The sequence below is a fragment of the Erpetoichthys calabaricus genome, chromosome 1 (assembly GCF_900747795.2).
Source record: "Erpetoichthys calabaricus chromosome 1, fErpCal1.3, whole genome shotgun sequence".
NCBI classification, from domain to species: domain Eukaryota; kingdom Metazoa; phylum Chordata; class Cladistia; order Polypteriformes; family Polypteridae; genus Erpetoichthys; species Erpetoichthys calabaricus.
In genome coordinates this window covers 327,608,284-327,633,168 of record NC_041394.2, presented here as the reverse complement: position 1 = coordinate 327,633,168, position 24,885 = coordinate 327,608,284, and the positions used below count along the sequence as shown (strand labels likewise).

General features: G+C 40.9%; 1 protein-coding gene across 1 annotated transcript in view; it reads right to left on the bottom strand.

Moving 5' to 3' along the window:
- LOC114664683 (oocyte zinc finger protein XlCOF6-like) overlaps nt 1–24,327 on the bottom strand; it is a 42,877-nt gene extending 18,550 nt beyond the window's left edge. Inside the window, exons 1-3 of the mRNA XM_051927917.1 lie at nt 23,683–24,327; nt 18,839–19,280; nt 9,038–10,123 (exon numbers count right to left, since the gene is read on the bottom strand). Of these exons, the coding sequence (XP_051783877.1) occupies nt 9,038–10,123; nt 18,839–19,229 (1,477 nt within the window). The 5' untranslated portion in view covers nt 19,230–19,280; nt 23,683–24,327. The remainder of the gene's footprint in view (nt 1–9,037; nt 10,124–18,838; nt 19,281–23,682) is intronic.
- Between the last annotated feature and the right edge of the window lie 558 nt (nt 24,328–24,885).

Genomic DNA, 24,885 nt, shown 5'->3' with positions numbered 1-24,885 from the left:
ACTACAGGACTTACACAGACTTAACTCGCGCCCTAAAAATACTGACAACTGACTTCTAGTTCACATCAAAAGTGACAGGTAAGCTCAGTGTAAGCACTCATCCAACAAATTCACTCTGATTAATTTCCATGTTTAAAAGCTACAAGTGATGAATACACAGCAGCTTTTGTAGTTTTTTGGAAATGTTTGTATAATGGTTTGTAAAATGGCAGGTCCAGTTTTAGCTTTGTTTTGAGAGTGCATGTTTGTTTAGCAAGTGAACGGTGCTATCTGATTACAATAGTTGTGGATATTCCACATATAGAACCTTCATCTTGCATTAACATTAATAAATGCAATGCCTTGGGGATCTATTAAACCGTTAGGTGAGGGGTACATACACTGGAGATAGTCAAAGACACAACCATATTACAGACTTTTGAAGTTATTACAACAAGAGTGAAATAGAACCCAGCCACAGGGAATGCACAAACCAGTGTGTTTCTTCGTGCCTGTCCCAAGCCCAGATAAATGGGGAGGGTTACGTCAGGAAGGGCATCCGGTGTAAAATTCTGCCAGATCAATATACAGACAATGATACAGATTTCCAAACTGGATCAGTTGAGTCCCTAGTTAACAACAACCCTCACCAGTACTGTTAGCCAACAGGGTGCTGGCGGAAATTGGGCTACTGTTGGCCAAAGAAGGAGAAGAAGAGGGGGGAGACGTGTCCAGAGGCAGGAGGAAAGGAGAAAGGTAAAGAGAGTGGAACTGAGGGTAGGAACTTTGAATGTTGGCAGTATGACTGGTAAGGGGAGAGAGTTAGCAGATATGATGGAGGGAAGGAAGGTTGATATATTGTGAGACTAAATGGAAGGAGAGTAAGGCCAGGTGGATCGGAGGTGGATTCAAATTGTTCTATCATGGTGTGGATAGGAGGAGAAATGGAGTAGGGGTCATTCTGAAGGAACAGTATATCAAGAGTGTTTTGGCGGTTAAGAGTGTCAGACAGAGTAATGATTATAAAGCTGGAAATTGGAGGTGTGATGATGAATGTTGTTAGTGCATATGCCCTGCAAGTTGGGTGTGCAATGGGTGAGAAAGAAGATTTTTGGAGTGAGTTGGATTAAGTGATGAATAGTGTACACAAGGGACAGAAAGTGGTGATTGGAGCGGATTTCAATGGGCATGTTGGTGAAGGGAACAGTGGAGACGAGGAGGTGATAGGTAGGTATGGTGTCAAGGAGAGGAATGAAGAAGGTCAGAGGATAGTGGATTTTGCGAAAAGGATGGACATGGCTGTGGTGAATACGTATTTTAAGAAGTGGGAGGAACATAGGGTGACGTACAAGAGTGGAGGAAGATGCACACAGGTAGATTACATCCTATGCCGAAGAGTCAATCTGAAGGAGACTGAAGACTGCAAAGTGGCAGGGGAAAGTGTAGTTAAGCAGCATAGGATGGTGGTCTGTAGGATGACACTGGAGATCAAGAAGAGGAAGAGAGTGAGTGCAGATCCAAGGATCAAATGGTGGAAGTTGAAAAAGGAAGACTGCAAGGTTGAGTTTAGGGAGGAGGTGAGACATGCACTGGGTGGCAGTGAAGAGTTATCAGACAGCTGGGAAACTACAGCAGATGTAGTAAGGGTGACAGCAAGAAGGGTGCTTGGCGTGATATCTGGAAAGAGGAAGGAGGAAAAGGAAACCTGGTGGTGGACTGAGGAAATACAGGAGAGTATACAGAGGAAGAGGATGGTGAAGAAGAAGTGGGATAGTCAGAGAGATGCATAAAGTAGACAAGAGTACAAGGAGATAAGGTGCAAGGTGAAGAGAGAGGTGGCGAAGGCTAAAGAAAAGATATATGATGAGTTGTATGAAAGGATGGACACCAAGGAGGAAGAAAAGGACCGGTGGGCTAGATAGAGGGACCGAGCTGGGAAAGACGTGCATTGAGAAGATGGAAAGAGTACTTTGAGAGGCTTATGAATGAAGAGAATGAGAGAGAGGTTGGATGATGTAGAGGTAATGAATCAGGAAGTGCAATGGATTAGAAAGGAGGAAGTAAGGACAGCTATGAAGAGGATGAAGAATGGAAAGGCCGTTGGTCCAGATGACACACCTGTGGAAGCATGGAGGTGTTTAGGAGAGATGGCAGTGGAGTTTTTAACCAGATTGTTTAACAGAATCTTGGGAAGTGAGAGGATGCCTGAGGAGTGGAGAACAAGTGTACTGGTCCCGATATTTAAGAATAAGGGGGATGTGCAGGACTGTAGTAACTACAGGGGAATAAAATTGATGAGCCACAGCATGAAGTTATGGGAAAGAGTAGTGGAAGCTCGGTTAAGAAGTGAGGTGATGATTAGTGAGCAGCAGTATGGATTCATGCCAAGAAAGAGCAGCACATATGCAATGTTTGCTCTACGAGTGTTGATGGAGAAATATAGAGAAGGCCAGAAGGAGTTGCATTGCGTTTTTGTGAATCTGGAGAAAGCATATGACAGGGTGCCTCGAGAGGAGCTGTGGTATTGTATGAGGAAGTCGGGAGTGGCAGATAAGTACATAAAAGTTGTACAGAATATGTAGGAGGGAAGTGTGACAGTGGTGAGGTCTGCGGTAGGAGTGATGGATGTATTCAAGGTGGAGTGGGATTACATCAGGAATCGGCTCTAAGTCCTTTATTATTTGCAATGGTGATGGACAGGCTGACAGACGAGATTAGACAGGAGTCCCTATGAACTATGATGTTTGTTGATGACATAGTGATCTGTAGCGATAGCAGGGAGCAGGTTGAGGAAACCCTGAAGAGGTGGAGATATGCTCTAGAGAGGAGAGGAATGAAGGTCAGTAGGAACAAGACAGAATACATGTGTGTAAATGAGAAGGAGGTCAGTGGAATGGTGAGGATGCAGGGAGTAGAGTTAGCGAAGGTGGAGGAGTTTAAATACTTGGGATCAACAGTACAGAGTAATGGGGATTGTGGAAGATAGGTGAAAAAGAGAGTGCAGGCAGGGTGGAATGGGTGGAGAAGAGTGTCAGGAGTGATTTGTGACAGACGGATATCAGCAAGAGTCAAAGGGAAGGTCTACAGGACGGTAGTGAGACCGGCTATGTTATATGGGTTGGAGACAGTGGCACTGACCAGAAAGCAGGAGACACAGCTGGCGGTGGCAGAGTTAAAGATGTTAAGATTTGCACTGGATGTGACTAGGATGGATAGGATTAGAAATGAGTACATTAGAGGGTCAGCTCATGCTGGACGGTTGGGAGACAAAGTCAGAGAGATGAGATTGCGCTGGTTTGGACATGTGCAAACGTGAGATACTGGGTATATTGGGAGAAGGATAGAGCTGAAAGGAAAGTGGAAAACAGGAAGAAAGTTTATGGATGTGGTGAGAGAGGACATGCAGGTGGTGGGTGTAACCGAGTAAGATGCAGAAGACAGTACTATATGGAAAATGATGATCCGCTGTGACATATAAGTGAAATATCAGTTACATCAAGCGATTTAATACCTATTTTTAGTAACGAGTATTCCTTGTTACTACACTATTTGTTAGGATAGTGAAAGAAAAGTGACTGTGCGCGTTAGCGGGACAGTAAACAGTTGGAATCGGAGTCAAGCTAACAAATGATGGCCGCGGTCACTAAATATGATAGTAACACCATTTAAGTAATGGTGATTGGATACTATAGAAAGTATCCTAGGCGTTGAGCGAAAAGCACAAACTCCAATCACTTACCCCGTGTCTTTTGGGTGCTTTCTATCGCTCGATCACTGCACACAACTCTTTGTCAGCCGAACCCACAAACAGAGAAATAAGGAGCAATCCAAAACTCGGCATCCGCGTCCGACCGCTTTTCTCGTTAAATATCCGCGCCTGACAAATACGACAGCACCTCGATGTCCGATTCCGTCGCTTTTGATGACGTCATGCACGTTGTGATCCGCGATCTCTCCTGTCCCGTGCACTGTTGCCTTTTGATTTAACTTCTGGGGGTGTACCTTGAAGGGTACTTAGCGAGTACACTTCACTTAAATCGAGACGCCTTGCTAATCTGAGCCGGTTTCAGCCATTAAAGAGGAATAGTGCAAGTCGCGCCATTGGTAACCGAAGCTATTAAGCGTCATGCCCTAGCCTGCTCCGTACAAGAAATTCCTGTCGTTGGGAAACAAAACCTGGGAGAAAATGTCCGAGATTTTTTTTTAATTAATTTTATTGTAATCATTCCGTACATATAGATCAATTTTTACGAAAAAATAGAATTGAAAGTAAATCAAACCCCACCCTGAGAAGGAGAGCATGGCCAAAAGAGTAATACTTAAGGCTTGTAAACATGCCTAAATTATTGAGTTTAATAGGGCAAAAAAAAGATAAATGGAGAAGGAAAAGAAATGCGGAAATAATTATTTCTTCTTATTCTAAAATATTATTGCTTAAATTCTGCCAGGTTTTGAAAAAATTCTGTAAAGATCCCCCTAACTGAGAATTTGATTTTTTCCAATTTCAAATAATATAATACATCGGTTTCCCACTGACTTATCAGAGGAGAGTTAGGATTCTTCTAATTTAACAAATAAGTCTGCGTGCCAAATGTGTAGTGAATGTAATCACCGTTTGCTTGTCCTTCTCCATTTCAAATCCATCTGGAAGAACACCAAGCACAGCTGTTAATGGGTTAGGAGGGATTGTGACACCAAGGCTGTCTGAAAGGCACTTAAAAATTTTGGTCCAAAATGATGTTAGTTTGGTGCAGGCCCAAAACATGTGACCCAGTGAGGCAGGAGCTTGGTTGCAGCGTTCGCAGGTTGGATCTTGCCCTGGAAACATTTTGGACAGTTTTAAGCGAGACAGATGAGCTCGACATATAATTTTGAGTTGAATAATTCTATGCTTTGCGTATACGGAGCTCGAGTGAATTCTCTGCATTGCTACCTTCCACTCCTTTTCTGATATATTAATTAAGAGATCTTCTTCCCAATGTCCTCTTGGTTCTTTGAAAGGTAGGGACTCTAATAAAATTTTATATATTGCAGAAATGGTGTCTAAGTCCTCGAAGTTGAGCAGTATTTTTTCCAGCATGGTGGAGGGTACGAGATGAGGAAAATCGGGCAGGTTCTGTTTGACAAAGTTTCTAATTTGAAGATAGTGAAAGAAATGTGTAGCTGGGAGGTTAAATTTGGAATGTAATTGTTCAAAGGATGCAAAGCTATTGTCTATATAAAGATCTCTGAGCAATTTAATCCCAAATCTTTTCCAGATATTAAAAACTGGATATGTTTGCGAGGGTTGAAAGAGGTGGTTCTCTGGTACTGGGTGATGCCATAGTTTTGGCATGGACCACAATCTCCAAGGAATGTTTCTAGCACTTTGCTGAATCCATTCCTCCAAGAATTCAGGCTGTTCTGGAGGCAAAAAAGGAGATTCTATGTTACTGGCAACATGTCAAAAGCAGATATTGTATAGAATGCATGATGTTTTTAGGCAAAGCATGAAATGTCAGTGTTCCTTTAATATGCTGCATACTTTCTCCAGGCATTGTGTAAAATACCTAGGCCTTACACAGAATGACTTGCATAAGAATGTTTGTGACATCCCATTTTTGGCATTCTATAGGTTTCCTATTCTACATAACCTACATGATACCAGATAGATAAACCAAATAAGTGGCCACAGGGTGTATAGAGGGAACTGTACAGGAAATTTTGAGGTTTGCCAGTGGGTTGATTACGTGAATTCTTTCCCCCAATGGTTTAGGGAGCTTCTGAGGACCCTCATTGTTCTTAATATGTACTCACTGCTCCCTGTGTTAAGTGTTTTGTGGTTTATTCCTGTATCTTATTATTATTTGATTTTTATACATTTTCCCCCATCCAATTTTATCATTGCACACTGACATTAACGTTCTTTTAATTTACAGTGTAACTTTCCATTGATAAAGTTTACCCTTTCAAGCTGGCAACATTACTTTGGGAACATTGTCACCAGCTCATCAGTGCCTCAAAGCCCCCAAGTAAGCAATTTAACAAAAACAAACAAACTGATCAACCTATTGTAAAGTCCCACGGTGTTAAGTTTTGTTCATCCCACAGCCTGCGGATAAGCACTTTTTATTATTATTATTATTATCCATCCATCCAACCCTCTATATCCTAACACAGGGTTACGGGGGTCTGCTGGAGCAAATCCCAGCCAACACATAGCGCAAGGCAGGAACAAATCCCGGGCAGGGTGCCAGCCCACCGCTGGGAACACACACCCACACACTAAGCACACACTAGAGACAATTTAGGATCGCCAATGCACCTAACCTGAATGTCTTTGGACTGTTGGAGGAAACCCACGCAGAGAACATGCAAACTCCACGCATGGAAGCGAAACCAGGTCTCCTTACTGTGAGGCAGCAGCACTACCACTGCACCATATAATAATAAAAATAATAATTATTATTATTATTATAAGCCATTGGTCCTCAAGGTACGCCTTGGAGGCTCACCATGACTGAATACATTTGTTCCAATTTCATAATTAGGAGCCATTTATTGCTGCTGACGCCATTATTGCACGAGCAACATTTTTGTTAACCCATTTTATATTAACGTTCCCTCCCTTGATTCGCTTCATTTAGCCACGATCAGCCCATTTCAATGTTTTGAATTCCTTCTGATTTTCTTCCCCTGCTGCTAATTGAAAATGGGGTACAAAAATGACTGGCTGACACCTGGGTGTGTTCATCATGAACCGTCTGCTTACGTAAAATAATTTGAAAGATATAGAAAAGAAAAAGTGAAAGATTGAAAAATGACTGACCTGTTCCAGGCCACTAATCACTTGGATGATGTCCTTGGCAAGGAAAAAAAAATAACAAATTTATAATGATTTTGTTTGTGTTCTTTATTGCACCTTATACAATTTCTTATATTAGGAATTTGTTACTTTCACATAGCCCTTGGGGTCTGCCATTATACAGCACCCCTAGAGCAATTTCAGGTTAATGGCCTCACTCAAGGGCTCAGCAGTGTAGGATCTCCTTTGGCAGTAATGGGGATTCAAACTGGCAACCTTCCAGATACTGGCACAGATCCTTAGCCTCAGAGCCACCACTCCACCCTGATTATTGGATGAAAGCACTAACCCACCACAGAATTAAATGAAAACACTGTTATTACCAGTATAAATATCGTATCAAAAGATTGGATTGGAGCAAAAACTGTAGGCATGTGTGGCCTTCCAGTACTAAAGTTGAGAATTCCCCATTTAAAGGCACTTTACCAAAAATAAGGAGCAGGAATAGGAGTAGCCTGGCTGGGACTGGCAAGAAAGAATCTTAATGGCTTTATGTTTCTGTGTGTAAAAGCCGAGTACGTCCACCTGGGTAGGAGACAACAAGTGATTTTAGACTCGAGGCACTTTTTTTTTTTTCTGGATTAACTGAATGTTTCCCAACACTTCTATGGAGAGACAGTAAAGATGGCTATCCTGGACGGAAAGTGATTTTTGACAATTCTTTTAGATCTAGAAAATTGGATTCATTGAGTTTGTTTTCTTTCAAAATTGGCTCATGTGATGCTAAGTGTTTTTGTATTTTGTTATGTTAATGTAAGGTACATTAAGCGGTAAGGCCAAGAGGTCTTTGGTGTGGGATTCATTATTAGTTTCACAGGAGGCATATGTTTGTAGTTCACCGGAGCCAGTAATCTACCAATTTAAGCTGCATGGTGTGTTAACTACACACCAGGTCACATTCAACGTTTCCTGCAATTTTCAGTTGTAGCTTCTATTTAAATACTCTTAGCAAGTCCAAGGCACACTACCTTGAATCCAGTTGCTTGATGCGACTTCCCCAGCAACTCACCCCAGCTATTCTGTGCCTTTCCTCGATTAAATCAAACAGATTTAATTCTGTCTTTAGTCATAGGGGATGGCTGTGTGTGCAGGAGAGCTGACAACCAATGAGTGCTAATCCGGAAATACAATGCATATAATGCAGGGCCGAAGAATAAGGAACACAAGTGTTTTAGACCTCAAACAGAAGGTCTGATGTCTCATGTTTTACATATCACAGCAGAATGACGACATGAAATAAAAAAGGGGCTGAGATAGCGACTGAATTTGCTGACCTGTTAACCTTTCATACAGTCAGCATGTTATCCACTGTCAGAAAAAGGTCCAAGCACAACTGTGGTTAAAGGTTGGCACTCAAGGTACTAAATGTGACATGATCACTGATTTTCATTTATGTAAATCCATATGGTCAAGTGACAAGATCAGCAACTGCAGTCAACATGTCTGACACAATACGTAATGCGACATTCATTTAAGGCACAGGGCTTTAAACCACAAGACTGCTGTTTCAATCTTCACGTCTGTGCTATTCTGAATAAGTCAAATAAACTGCCTGTGCTCCAGTTATAAAATCACAAATAAAAACTTTACGCAAAACATTGTAACAAATACAAATTGTGTACCTTCACTAATAAAAATAGCAAAACATTTCTAGTAACTATTTCAAATACCTGTAGTAATTGATACACACAATCATTTTTAAATATTCTATTTTACTCCCTTTAAAATAATTTGGTTTTTCACATCTGAAAATTAAAGACAGTTAACTTGCATCAGTTACCCGACTAAATTTGCTTATCAATATTTGTCTTCTACATTCATTTTTACTAACCCCCTTGCTAAATCAGCAGTAGTAACACACGAGTTCTGGCCTGTAGTCATTGATATTTATTTTATTCCCCAAACAGCATGTGCTTTTTCTATCTCAGTAAGGCCAACAACAGATCAAGATAGTATGACGTAACACTTGAGACAATCTCTTCACCTCAAATTGTTACTCTATTCATATGGCCTTTATCTGTTCTAGTGCAGGGTGTGCTGAGCAACATGTTTCTGGGAGACCCACAAAAGTGGAGGAGTATCAAACCCCACCATGGTGAAACTATACCATCACATGAAAACCTGAGCAGTTTAGCAGTTTTACACAAGTTGCCAATTTTTCCTATTTCTTAGGTTTCTCTGTCACGTGAGTCCTTGTGTGTCTCTGAAGATTGCCACTGTCTGAGAATTGCTTGCCACATTCAGAACAGCCATATGGTTTCTCTCCAGTGTGAATTCTTGTGTGTTTCCGAAGAGTACCTCTTTCTGAGAATCTTTTTCCACATTCAGAACAGCCATATGGTTTCTCTCCAGTGTGAATTCTTGAGTGTCTTAGTAGACTGCTTCTGCGGGTGAATCGTTTGCCACATTCAGAGCAGCAGTAGGGCTGGTCCCCAATGTGGATTCTTGTATGCACCTGAAGACTAGAACTGTCAGTAAACTGTTTGCCACATTCAGAACACCAGTAAGGCTGTTCCCCGGTGTGAAGTCGTTTGTGTCTCCGAAGACTGCTGCTGTACGAGAATTGTTTCCCACATTCGGCGCAGTAAAAAGGCTTCTCTCCAGTGTGAACTCTTAAATGTGCATGCAGACTTCTACTGTCAGAAAATCGTTTGCCGCATTCTGAACAGCAATGAGGCTTTTGGCTAGTGTGAATTGTTGTATGTACCTGCAGACTGCTACTGCAGGAAAATCGTTTGTCACATTCAGAACAGCTGTATGGCTTCTCACCAGTGTGAATTCTCATGTGTCTCTGAAAGTGGCTGCTGTCTGAAAATCGCTTCCCACACTCAGAACAGCAGTATGGTTTTTCTCCTGAATGAATTCTTGTGTGTATCCGAATACTACTACTGTCAGAGAATCGTTTCCCACATTCAGCACAGCAATAGGGTTTCTCTCCCGAGTGAATTCTTGTGTGTACCCGAAGACTACTTGCACAGGAAAACCGCTTGCCACATTCAGAACAGTAATGTGGCTTCTGTTTCGAATGATTTGACTGTGGATCTTTCTTATTTGATTTTCTTTTAAACTTTTTTTTCGGCTTTTGACGGGAGCACAAGGACACTGAATTTGTATTTTGCGCCTGTTGAGCGTTGCCAGGGCAGTCTGTTAGTTTTACAACATGTAAAGAGCTGTACTGCAATGTGCTTGTTCCCGATGTTAATTGCTTGACGTTTTCCTTACATGCTGGCTGTTGTTCTCTGCTCTGAAGAGAGGAATCACCATAGGAGGGTGAGGTGAAGCAGTTACTATCTTGCAACCCTGTACAAAAACATAAGTGTACAAATTAGACAGGTTTAAATAAATTACATAGAAGTGTTCAGTGTAATATACCTTACTAATCAAGTTACCTGACTAGTTAAAAGATTACAAATTATAGATTACCAAACTTCATTACCTTCAGACCTTCTGCATTTTGCACACTTTTTGTTAATATTTAGTCCATCTTAGTATAGAATATTCTTGTTTGGTATTTTTCTTCTATTGCAAAGAAACTGAAATTTCAATAAATATATTCAGAGACATTATGGCCCAACTTGCAGCAACTTGGGAGCATTACAACAATAGTGAGGGTAAATGCTAGATGAAAGAAAATGTTAGATGTAACGGGTGGGAATGAAACCCAAATTTCTAGTTGAAAAGTAAGTACGTGACCACCTAGCAAACCATTACAGCTATATATACACAATTATAATACATCTGGGGGAGCTGTGAAAGGACCTGGGAGCCATGCTTCCCTTGCAGCCCGGAAGTACTAGGATGTCATGAGGACAGAAGCCCCAAAGTACTTCCGGGCTGATTAAAGAATTGGGATTCTCCATCTGACCCGGAAGTGTTGGTAAGTCATGTGGGAGGAAAAACGGAAGTACTTCCGGGTCAGGAACTATATAAAGGACTACTGGAGACACAAGCAAGGGAGCTGGAGTCTGGAGGAGTAGAACAAAGCTTGCTGGGAGGTGTGGAGGAGAGAATATTGTAATTATATATATATATATATATATATATATATATATATATATATATATATATATATATATATATATATATATATATACACACATACATACATACATACATACATACATACATACATACATACATACATACATACATACATACATATATATATTGTAGCTGCTGAAGCATAAGGTCAGATCAAGCATGGGTAAAACACGTGTCAAAAGAAATCTCTCAGTCCAAAAGTTTGTTTTAAAATATTTAGTGAAAGTAAAAAGCAAATAATCCACACAAGAATAAAAGAAAAAATAAAGTTACATACGTAGAATAAAAGGCAAAAAAAAAAAAAAGGAAAAATGTATCTTCTCTAAACTTAGCTTTTCTTGAGAAACTTTAGTCATTTCTGTATTTAAAAGTTCTTTACTTCTACTTCTTTACTTAAAGATTCTTAACTTCTTCTTCTGTACGCTTTAAACGTACGGCATAAATTAAGTGCTGTTTTCTTACATATTTACCTTCACACACTCAAAAGGCCCGTAGGCCGGTTGGCACGGTTTAAAACCTTATTCCTTCCACACCTTACTCATGGAAAGGCTGTCACTAACTGAAGAATAACGTTTACTCAGAACTGTACAAAAAATGGCAAGCACATACCAAGACATTTCTACTTATGGGGGTTATAGGGAACTCCCATAGATTATGCACCGTCATCCAGCAAAACATTCATGAATCTCATAGAACTAGGAAAATGGCTCCTACATATACATATTATAAACATATATATAAATAAAAGAGAGTGGATGCTAAGCTACGCTATATATAAAGAAAGAAGTGTCCAGTCCTGATAAGGCAAAATTGGTTTTACCCTCGATGAAAATATGGCGGTAACAGAAAATAACAGATCAGGACTTTGCAAAAATCAAAGTCAAAATCCTAAGCAGGGGTCATTACCAAAGCCAAAAAGTATCAAGAAAACAAAGCCCAATACATTCAATACAAATCCTAGTCTAAGACGCATGAAGCCATTTTAAAGGACTAAAGTCAAAAATTGCTAGAAATGTTGCAAAGTCTATTTGTTTATCATCCAGAGTTTTGGACAACCCTGAAGTGTGTGATGCTATTCATTATACTGTCGGGATGATGATGTTATGAGTCACGACTTCCTGGTGTCATGTGGCAGCAACGACACTAGCAATGGTATCCAGAACAGCACCCAAAATGTAAGCACCCCAAGATGCAAAATATTTTTAAAGTAGTTAAAAACAACCTTAAATGACCTTAACAAAACTGCATAAAACTATGTTGATTAAAATTTTAAAAAGAATATTCCAATTAATGGGGAATGAGTTACTTGTCCTTCACAGGGCCCAAACACACAACCCACCATCACAGCTAGTTATATTCTATTCCAACAATATCAGGTAAATAACATGACAAACTAGCGAAATACTTTCACAAAGCACTAATTGATAACAGTATCAGGATATTCTGCCAGCTGCACATTTAATGTATATGTCTGTGTTACTGGTTTAAGTACAGGTTGGCAAGTATGGCAATTACAGATGGTTTTTAGGGATGACTAATAAAAATTCCATGTGACTATAGAATTCTACATGATGTCAGCTTACAGTAGCAGGTTAATGTTCTATTGTGTAAGAGACTCAATATTCAGGGGTACACTGCAGCAGGGTATTAAACTGGGTTAATCTTAGCCACACATAACTACAAACAATCACAAACTTCAGAGGTTGAAAACCTCATCCAGCCATTCTTCATCACCAAAAGACTGCACTTCCACCAGTTCTACTTTCTCTCCACACCGCCATTAAGAGGAGACCTAACTTACTGAATCATAAATAACAGTGAAGGAAATCTTACCAACCGCTGCACATACATTTCCAAAAAAAGACAGCAGGTGTCTTGAAGGTCTTGAAGCAAATTACATTGTTTGGAGTCTTCAAAGGGGGCACACTGTAACTGAACTGCCTATGGGAGTACTTTCCAAGATTTTTAACCAGTTTTAGTTTTACAATCATTTTTTCAGACCTTTATGCCAGTGTTGGAGGGCTCCCCATGGAGTTTAAAGCAGCTCAATTGATAAACCGAGTATGTGCTGCATGAAATTTTGAGCAGGTTGTTTTATTAGATTCATTCTTTCTTTCAATTAAATTAGATTGCAGAATGGGGGTTTCCAGGGACAACAATTAGAACATTATACCAGACAGCAAACTTCGCACTTCTAGATTCATTAATAGTGGACATTAACATTCCTAGCCTGACTTTTGTGGCCTGGCAGTAGGAAATGACAACATTAATATCCATGTCATGCCTTATATTCATATACTGACAAACAATTTTAACGAAATGGTGTTGGTTCATGGCTGGGAAACACTGGTATATGGTGTTGTCACACGCGTGCAATTAGGAGGAAGCTGAGTGGACCAAGTGGAAGGTAATTACCATGCCAGGCCAGGGGGTGGCAGAGTGCGCTAAACCTACTTCAGTTGTCTCTGCAGGCCAAATAAGGGAAAACCTACCTGATTCAACATCAACGATGTCACTTCCGGTTCTGGTGGCCAGACTGACGTCATTTCAGGTTCTGGCTTCAGATGACATTTCCAGTTTTGGCTTTTAAAGCTACCATCATTTCACAACTCAAGTCAGTTCAGACTGGAACTCAAACAGAGCATGTCATTGCTTATTTCTAAACCCTTTTGCAGCCATTGACAAAATACGGGTGGCTGCCCCAAACCTTTATCTGTGTGTCGAGACTCATTCGTTTACAGTGTTTATTCAGTTCCATTCACACGGAGCTCCTGTTCATCGTTTGCCTTTTTTTTTTTCATTTGGTCTACTTGATGGTGACGTGATAGCAGCGTGAACACTCTGAGCCAATCTGGTAATTGTTAGGAGTTAGATCGGTTTTATTTTTTTTGGGCCTTATTTTACACATTTTCTTACCTTTCTTCCTCTATTTGAGGGGTTTGAAACATATGGATTTCATTTCTACAATTTAAATATTTATTGGAAAAATATTTGAAGGAATTACATTTTTTTTACATACTGTGTTTACATTAAGCTTCATCCGACACAAAACTGCCTAAGCCTTTGTTCAAGCATTATGAATTATCAGCTTGTAAAATGTATTTCTTGTCCCATTTTTGGGACAAAATTTATTTTGTTTGTGAAGAATTGTTATTTTTTCTTATAAACTATCATTCTGGTTGGGTTTTGTAATTGTATTCCTCTCTTGGGAAGAGTTTAAATATTGTTATTATAAAGTTTATTTACTGCATTGCCATTTTGTATTTTCTGATGCTGGTGCATTCCCTGGTTGCAGGGGGCTTAACCCTGCGTGGCATGAAAATGTTGTCATTAGTACAACACGATAAATACAGAGACGATGTAGCACCCGGTGTCCATGATTGGACTGAGTTCTTTAAAAACAAAAGACAAATCCTTGACTTTGTTTCTTATTTGTCCTGTATTTTGAATGGCTAAAGTCATTCAGTTATTCTAGTCTGTCTGGTTACGATCCTCCTTATGCCCTCAGCTTTGATTTCATTTTCCATTACTGCCTCTCCTTTTCTCACTGTGTTAACAATTTAGCTGATTCTGCATGATCTGTCCTTCCACATAGTTTGACATCATCTGCACACTTAACCAGTTTATTGATTACAAGCCATGCCCCACTGTTCCGCCCGTGTAAATTTGAAACAGGACAGTGCAAGGACAGTGCAAGCAACTGCAAGCGAACTATGACTGTTAAAGCGATGAGAGAAGTCGCAAAATCAACCAGTATATTCAAGCAAATTCTAGGAAAAACAGCCTGATCTAAATCCGTGAAGTAGTTCTCTTGTTTGCTAGCTAAGTGGATGTAAGATACCCCGTGCCTGGCACATAAGTGAGGAGGCACTGCACCCCCCCCCCCAGCCCACTGTCTCTCTCTTGGATTTGTTCAAATAAATTGGTACTGCAAGCGAACTATGATACATAGCGCGATGACAGAAGTAGCAAAATCAACCAGAATGTTCAAGCAAATTGTAGAAAAGAAAAAAAAAAAAAAAAAAAAACCCGATCTAAATCCATTCAGTAGTTCTCTCCTGAAAGCAGACAGAGAAAGAGACGTTGGATTCTATATATATTATATATATATATATATATTTTGTTATGCTTACATGCTTCTTATGTTATATAGTTGTGCTTGAAAGTTTGTGAACCGTTTACAATTTTCTATATTTCTGCATAAATTTGACCTAAAACATCATCAGATTTCCACTCAAGTCCTAAAAGTAGATAAAGAGAAACCAGTTAAACAAATGAGACAAAAATATTATACTTGGTCATTTATTTATTGAGGAAAATGTGAGTCGTAAAGTATGTGAACCTCTAGGATTAGCAGTTAGTTTAAAGGTGAAAGTCGAGTCCGGTGTTTTCAATCAATGGGATGACAATCAAGTGTGAGTGGGCACCCGGTGTTATTTCAAGAACAGGGATCTGTCTAAGTCTGCTCTTCACAACACATATGTGTGGAAGTGTATCATGGCACGAACAAAGGAGATTTCTGAGGACCTCAGAAAAAGAGTTGTTGATGCTCATCAGGCTGGAAAAGGTTACAAAACCATCTCGAAAGAGTTTGGACTCCACCAATCCACAGTCAGACAGATTGTGTACAAATGGAGGAAATTCAAGACCATTGTTACCCTTCCCAGGAGTGGTCGACCAACAAAGATCACTCCAAGAGCAAGGCGTGTAACAGTCGGCGAGGTCACAAAGGACCCCAGGGTAACTTCTAAGCAACTGAAGGTCTCTCTCACATTGCCTAATGTTCATGTTCATGAGTCCACCATCAGGAGAACACTGAACAACAATGGTGTGCATGGTAGGGTTGCAAGGAGAAAGCCACTGCTCGTCTGCAGTTTGCTAAAGATCAAGTGGACATTGGAAGAATGTTTTTTGGATGGATGAGACCAAAATAGAACTTTTTGGTTTAAATGAAAAGCGTTATGTTTGGAGAAAGGAAAACACTGCATTCCAGCATAAGAACCTTATCCCATCTGTGAAACATGATGGTGGTAGTATCATGGTTTTGGCCTGTTTTGCTGCATCTGGGCCAGGACAGCTTGCCTTCATTGATGGAACAATGAATTCTGAATTATATCAGAGAATTCTAAAAGAAAATGTCAGGACATCTGTCCATGAACTGAATCTCAAGACAAGGTGGGTCATGCAGCAAGACAATGACCATAAGCACACAAGTCGTTCTACCAAAGAATGGTTAAAGAAGAATAAAGTTAATGTTTTGGAATGGCCAAGTCAAAGTCCTGACCTTAATCCAATCGAAATGTTGTGGAAGGACCTGAAACAAGCAGTTAATGTGAGGAAACCCACCAACATCCCAGAGTTGAAGCTGTTCTGTACGGAGGAATGGGCTAAAATTCCTCCAAGCCGGTGTGCAGGACTGATGAACAGTTACCGGAAATGTTTAGTTGCAGTTATTGATGCAAACGGGGGTCACACCAGATACTGAAAGCAAAGGTTCACATATTTTTGCCACTCATAAATATGTAATATTCTATCATTTTCCTTAATAAACAAATGACCAAGTATAATATTTGTGTCTCATTTGTTTAACTGGTTTCTCTTTATCTACTTTTAGGACTTGAGTGAAAACCTGATGATGTTTTAGGTCATATTTATGCAGAAATATAGAAAATTCTAAAGAGCTCACAAACTTTCAAGCACAACTGTAATTATATATATAATATTCTGAGATATGGCCGGCCATTCATCCCGGCCAACACCCCCAGGCTGCTAGATGGAGCCCTCCCTGCAGAATGGAGGTTCCCCGAATGCCAGCAGGGAATCATGGACAATGCAGTTTTAATACATAGCCCTGCTAGATACCATGGGGCCGCCAGGATTCGATGCAGGGAGGCCCAGGGACTGTTATTTTCACTACACCCCAGAAGTACGTCCCAGGCACATGGACAGAGGAAATGATGTATTTCCGGAATGAAAAAGAAGAGTTTTGATGTGACCCGGAAGTGCTAGGAAGTCACATGGACTGAAGGTTCAGAAGCACTTCCAGGTCAAGGACTATAAAGGACTCTGGGAAACCCCAGCAAAGCGAGCTGAGTTGGGAGGCAGGGTGACTAAGCATCTGGGAGTGGAAGATTGTGTATTGTAGTGATTTTGTATTGGTTTATGAGTATTGTGGAGTGGAGGGTGCTTGGTGCACATTATTATAATAAAAGGTCAAGATATTGGACTTTTATGTGGTGTCTGATTCAATGGTTCAAGGGAGCGAGAGCGCCCCCTATCTGTCACAAATATATATATATACACATACACACACACACACACACACACACACACACACACAAACACATACATGTATGTATATTAAAAAGAGCCTCAGCACTCACTCACACGGGGTAACCTACCATATATATTCGTGTATAAGTCGGGTCTTGAAACCAAAAAAACTGATCATAAAATCAGACCCGACTTATATGCCCGTTCAAAAATATCATAACAATATATATATTTTTTTTTTTACATCTTCTTGCTTCCTTAAATCTCACATCAGTTTCTCAGACACATCAAACTTTGTTGCAGCAGCGCAGTTACAAATGTTTTTTGCCACTTCAACGACTTTTAATTTAAAACCAGCTTCATATTTTCTTCTGATCAAATGCTCCATCGTAGATAAGGGATGCTCTTAAGATAAAGGTGTATGAGGGTGTGAGATACAAAAAACAAAAATCAGTGCAAACGTCACTTCAGAATATTTCAGGTATTGCTGTGTGGTCACGTTGGCACCATACATAGATAAAAGGCCATGTGCTCTGTGGTTACTCTCTCAGGTGAGCGTTAGCATATTGTAATCCCTTGGACCAACAGCTTGAGTTTTCCACATTCGACTTATATGACCAACATTATAAAATACTGGAAATTATATACGGTAAAGTCAAGCCCCAGCTTATCCGCAGGAGAACTTAAATGCGAGTATATACGGTATTTCTTAAAAAGTTCCCCCTACCATTACCCTAAGGCTTAGCTTCCTGCGCTTGAGCCAGTTTGGTTCCCACTTACTCACAGTGCCTTCAACTGCCACTTTCTTCACTTTGATCGCTAGCCTTTCAGGTGGCACCTTATCAGAAGCCTTCTGAAAATCCAGATAAATAATAACATATGCACCCTTGCTTATTGTATGCTTTGGTTGCTTCCTCACAGAATTCCAGCATATTCATGAATCTGGACCTCCCCCTCTGAGTTCAGGTGGGCTGCTCACTAATACACCTCTAGGTATGTGATGCTTTTCCTTAATAACTGCTCCTAAATTAGTTCACCCATGATACACATAAAGCTTGCTGACCTATAGTTATTAAGAACTGCCCAATCACCTTTTATGTACAATGAGATAACAGATTGTCAAAATATATGTGACAAAGATTTATATATGCATTCAATAACCTGACATTAACCTGCAAGCAGGTTGCTGGTTCAAATCCCATAAATGCCAGAAGTAACTCCACTCCGCCGGGCCCTTGAGTAAGGCCCTAAACCTGCCATTGCTCCGTCCTGGGTATGACGTTACCTTGCATCCAGCCCTGCAAGCAGGTCCTCCAACTAATAAGGAAAACTTGATGTTGGGTGGCAGTATTGGCACTCAATCCGCCGTAGAAAAAATCCCCCAGTTACCTCAATGCCTCACTAGTTTGAATGGAGTGTGTCACCCGCTGCGCTTAGGTCCTAATTTGGGATCATGAGGTGGTTTGTTGTGTGACAGGTGCAGCAACTTGCTGTATCAGTGCATGCTCCTTAACCCTCCTCCTCTTCCGTAAGCATTCAAGGATAAATGTTACCCATTTCTGGTGATGCACAATTGCACAATTTTAAAAATATTCTCAATTTTCGCCACAATTATGGGCATCATAAAATTTTCAAGCTTAAACGCATAACATACAAATGGAGTTATTAAAGTAAGAAACACAAGCCACATTTTAGACTTACTTTCTCCAGGAGGACTTGAAGGGGTTGGATGGTCTCCCTTTGTTCTCCTTGATACTTTCTCCATGTCCAACATTAAAAATTCAGATTTCACATTGACAGAATGTCTCTGAAAAGAACAGTGCCAGTCTTGCAAGGAGGCTACTCCAGTCCTTTCTTCATCTTGAAAACCATACCGAGATATAGACTCTGATTTATGGTCCTCTTCCTTGATGATGTCTTTAAATTCACATTTCTGTACATCAATACACATAGCTGTCTGCTCCAAGTCTTTTGTAATGCCCACTGACTCCCAATCACAGTCCTCTGACTTAATGTGCAAACACGGCTGACTGTAGAGTTCAGATTCACATTCACAGTCCTCTTCTTTAATGGTCATGACTCTCTTCTCCATGGTGTGCAGATATCTCTACAAGTTCACTGGAATGGCAACAGCATTATTCATCTGTTTGAAAAGAACAGAGTTTAATTTAATTAAGGAGAGGTTAGAATTGTGCAAAAAAAGATTTAAACATTTCAGGTGCTTCTTACAGGGGTATAGCTAAGGTTGAAGCTTCTGCCTGCCATACTTTTAACAAGTAAACAGCAGTTCATCGTGCTTCATATTAAACTACTTAGGAAATGTAGTGAAAATAAAGCAGGCTGATGCTGGGCAATCTCCTACAACTCTGGGCTAGCATTATAAAACAACATGAGGCGCAAAATACAATGGGGGTAACAAAATACTCACAATAAATATTCACAAAAGCGACGTCAGCTTAGTGCAATTCACATGGACTCCATTCCACATTTAAACATCACCAGAGGGAAGAAAAAACAGCAGCTTTTGAATTTTTCAAACAATCCTTTGTGGAAATTTCTCAATGTTTGTGTATCAGTTATGGAGTAAAGTGTGTGAGTGATGAATTTAGTTTTATTCTGAGCCTGCATTGTTTATTAAGTAAAATAAGCTTACTAATTATAATAGTCGTGCAAATTCCATGGAGAGTGCATTCATCCTGCATTGGCATATATGAAGACACTCAGAGGATCTAGTTATCAGCTATGGCAGTTGTATGCGTCAGGAATTCAAACATATAAGTTTATTACATTTCTTGAGCAGAGAATATAAGTGGCATGTGGAAATATCAGTTAAAGAAACAAATGGGACCAATTTTAGAATTCCAAAAATTTCATTTTAACGAAGAGTTCTTGTCACGTCACCATTTATTGGGACTGATAGGGAAGCTAAAGTTTCACACAGCAGCAGTGCTGTAATGCTGCTGCTCTTGTTTCAACCAAAATGTCACCATCCCTCTCAGAATTTCAGATGCCCGGCTACACATTTTTCCCTGGTGCCAACCTTGCCCAACATTCCATTTATGGTTTTCCAGATCATTATTTTTATTTTTTTTGACAACAGAAAAAAAAAATGTATAATGCAGACAATCCAAGTAGCACCATACCCAAGACAGAAACAAATTTGAATGGAATGCCAGTTCATCATAGGGCCCATTTTTACATTAAATAACTTATGCTACATTTCTTCTTGAATGTGGGATGAAAACTAGAATTCCTGGTGTCATAAGCCGTTTACTAAAGCAGGTGGCCTGCTAGTAGTTTGGGACCAACCAGGACTGAGGAGGTAATAAGAGAGGCAGATGTTTAAAAAAGGCAATTTTATTATCCCATGGTAAAGAAAAAAAAAGTTGCTGATGTAAAAGGATGCACAAAAAATGTAAATAATCCTGTGACAAAACAAATCTAATTTTGAAAAATGTGAAGACAAAAAATAGAAATTGTAAAAATACACCCTAATATTATATATAAATTATATATAAATAAAACAAAACTGGACTCTGTTTCAGCCCACGTCATAAATACAACTCCTCAAAAAAATAATCTCAGGAGCCGTTTTTGGTCCTCAGGAGCCTAACCCACTTCTTCACATCAACCAGCAGCTCAGCCACCAGGCACCTCTGAGCCTGGCGTACCTCACACTACCTAACCCATCCATCCATCCATTTTCCAACCCGCTGAATCCGAACACAGGGTCACGGGGGTCCGCTGGAGCCAATCCCAGCCAACACAGGGCACAAGGCAGGAACCAATCCCGGGCAGGGTGCCAACCCACTGCAGGACACACACAAACACACCCACACACCAAGCACACACTAGGGCCAAGTTAGAATCGCCAATCCACCTAACCTGCATGTCTTTGGACTGTGGGAGGAAACCGGAGCGCCCAGAGGAAACCCACGCAGACACTGGGAGAACATGCAAACTCCACGCAGGTAGGACCCGGGAAGTGAACCCAGGTCCTCAGGTCTCCCAACTGCGAGGCAGCAGCACTAACCACTGCGCCACCGTGCCACTACCTAACCCTTCTTCTCAAATCTCTCGGAATGATCGTCCCCGCCTTGCGGTCACAACTGTACTTATAAAGGCTTCTCAATTCCCAGGGTCGGCTTGCCTAAACATAGGGAGATACCATTTCGGGCCTGCCAGGGAAATCATACACTTCAAGTATAACTGAAAATATCCGACAACAAAATACACATAATAAAACACTAAATAATAAAACAACACCATTATTTATACCTAACCTCGAGGTTACTAAGATTCAAACGGAAACATTATGGTACACCTACATTACTGATCCAACACGGACTCCCCTTATAGCTGTCTTTCGACCTTCCCAGGCACCCGTGACTGCGTTTAGCTTCAGCGCCACCTTTACAACACCGGTCGGTAAATATGGAATGTTACGCGCGAGGTTTGCACCCGAAACAAACCAAAAAAAAAAAAAAAAACTCGCCGACATATTGCCCATTCCGGTTCATACCTAAATCTTATTGAGAATCTTACCCCAGTAAGATACTGGATTTGATTTGTTTCGAGTTTATAGTCGCTGATGTTCCCAAAGTCTGAAGACGGATCTCAAAATGCGTTAACGAACTGTTGGAAAAACTCAGTCAGGCGACCTATATCTCCACGCTAGATCTCACGAAAGGTTACTGGCAGGTGCCTCTTGAGGCTGGCAATTGTGAGAAAACAGCATTTGCGATTCCTGACGGACTTTATAAATTTACTAGACTCCCATTTGGTCTTCATGGGGCGCCTCTAACTTTCCAGCGTATGATGGATCAGATATTGCGTCCTCATTCCGAATATTCCGGAGCATACCTTGATGATGTCGTGATTTTCAGCAATGATTGGCAAACGCATTTAGAAAATCTTCAGGCTGTCCTTGACAGCTAACCCTAAGAAGTGTAAGTTGGGTATGCCTGAGACTCATCTGGGTTATACAATGGGCAGGAGTTTACTCAGGCCACAATTTAGAAAACTGGAAGAGATGCTTGCTTGCTTGCTTACCCACGTCCAGAAACGCAGAAACAAGTATGTGCTTTTCTGGGGCTTGTCTGTAATTATAGAAGATTCATCCCTGACTTTGCAAAAAGGGCTGTTCCTCTTTCTGATCTTACTAGAAGCAGAAAGGACCGCCCTGTTTTATGGACAGAAATTATTGAACGTTCCTTTTGTGATTTGAAAACTATCTTCTTTTCCGGTTTTGCGGAATCCCGATTTCTCTAAGGATTTTGTTCTACAGACGGACTCAAGTGCATTTGGTTTAGGCGCCGTCCTGTCTCAAGGTGCTCTTCCTCATTAAAAACCCATCACTTTTATGAGAAGAAAATTACTTGAAATGGAACGCAATTATTCGACTATTGAGAAAGAATGTTTGGCGATTAAATGGGCCGTGGAAGCACTTCGTTATTCCTTATGGGGTCGAAATTTCACATTAGTGACTGATCACGCTCCACTTCAATGGTTATACCTTCAGAAAGATACGAACTCTCGTCTCACGTGATGTTTTTTGAGCTTGCAACCTTACAGTTTTACTGTCAGGCATCGACCTGGCTCTGAGCACGTTAATGCTGATGTCCTGTAACGCAAAAAAAAAAAAACCTCTTAAAACGCTGATATACTACCATCATATTGCTCCCTTACTTGATGGGCTCTCTTGCGGCTGCTCTGTCGCGTGATATGTTTCTCGCGTGGCGGTATGCATACTGAAAAAGCCCCAGACTCTGCTCTTGTTGCGGGTCCCGCTCCAAGTTGTGATCCCATATGATGTTTGCCTATTCTTTTAAACGAGAACTAACTGCATACTGAGCTCATTTTACTTCTGAAAGAGACATTTCGTTTGACGTGTTTGAATAAAGTTCCTGTCTCTACAATCTCCTGTGTTTCTGTGCAATTCTGTGACCCAAACGTGACAGTGTGAAGCGAAAAACATTCAATGTGCCTCTCGCTCTCGCCTAGTGTGACACGATTCTTTTTCTCTCTTCCACTGGTAATTTGTGATCCCTCGCATCCCTGCCATCACGGTGCACCAAGCCTATATTCGAACTGTGAAAAGGAGCAACCTGTACTGTCGATGTATTGCGTGCGTGTCGGGGAGCGTTAAGGTAGCGGTTGAACATTCAGATGTGTTTAGTGAATGGAGTCGAGTCAAAGAGGCATGGTGGGACATGGGCACTAAAATAAAGATAAAGAACAACTATTCTACACGTATCACTCTTCCACTGAAGTATAAGAAGATCTATTAAATAAATCTGACGGAAGGCTATTGGCAGTAGTATACACATTGAATTTTATTAAAGGAGGAGTGGTAGCTCTGAGGCTAGGCATCTGCACTGGCAATCGAAAGGTTGCCGGTTCGAATCCCGTAAAGGCCAATAGGGACTCTGCTCTGTTGGGTCCTTGAGCAAGGCCCTTAACCTGCAATTGATGAGCGCTTTGAGAAGTGGGAAAAGCGCTATATAAATGCAAAGAAATGAAAACCCGGAACTCCAATAACTTACCCCAGTAGCTTCAGGATTCTCCCCACGCTCGATCACTGCTCTCAGCCCGACACAAGCTGACCACTAGTGTACAATCCGACACTTGAACTTCGCAGCTTGCTGCCCGGTGTCGCTCTTCGTTAAATGTTTTTTTTTTCTGTACTGTCAGAGCAGGTAGTGACACGCCGCTCAAAAATACGCACGCGCTTCGAATTGTACTTCCGTCGCTCTTGATGACGACATATAACTGGTGAGACCGGCTCCCGTCTGGCTCGTAAGCTGTCGCCTTTGGATTTAGCATTACTTGGATGCGCTTTCTTGTACCTTCACATCGATCGTTTTAATTCTGTTCACGAGTTCCCTTTACTGCACTAAGCAAAGCAGACTGCTGAAGAGACAACAGTAATGATTAAAAGCTTTCTTTATTGTATGCTTTGCTAGATGCTAAATCGCCGTCTCTAACTCCCGTTGTATGGCTACGGAAGACGACGTCGCCGCCGGTGATCAAATGGGCTTCAAATATTAGTCGCTGTCCGGCAGTGCAGTACCAATCGCGTAGGCTCACTTTCGCAAACGCTCTTCAGGAGTCGACTCCAGGTAGTTGTCCTGGTCCCTTCTTATGCAACTCATTGGTCACAGCTCCGCCCTTTCCCTTAGCAGCTGTACGGACCTCACCAGTGTGGTTTCTTTGGAGGTCAGGTGTTACAGGATTTAATAAACACATTGATAAACCGTATATTCGTGTAATCCTTAAAAGCCGTGACTCGGAAATGTTCTACTTTAACAAAGCATTTGGCTCAAGGCAGTGAAATAATCTTAATAAGGTGTAAATGGGTTATCACTATTGGGCAATCAAGTGTGAGAGTCCTAGCTATCTCCCTCGTTGTACATTGCTTATTATATTGCTAGTTGGCGTACAGAGTTGCAGTTTTTGGAAGTTGGCTTTGTTGGTGGAGCAAACAATAAAAGCCGTTTGGCTTAAAGGCCGCTGGTGTTCCATCGTCATTCACGATCCTGGAAAATAATACAGAAGGTGCCAATTCAGAGTCACTAATCCACCTGATCTTTGAGCATGTTACTGTAGTAACATGTATTCAAAATGAAATAGTTACTTTTGGGCTAACATTGTAACACAGAACTCCAGTAGCTTCATAAGCTCTGATAACAACAGGGGTGTTAACCACAACACGCTAGCCAGCCTCTGCCCTGTTCGCCATAGCTGCT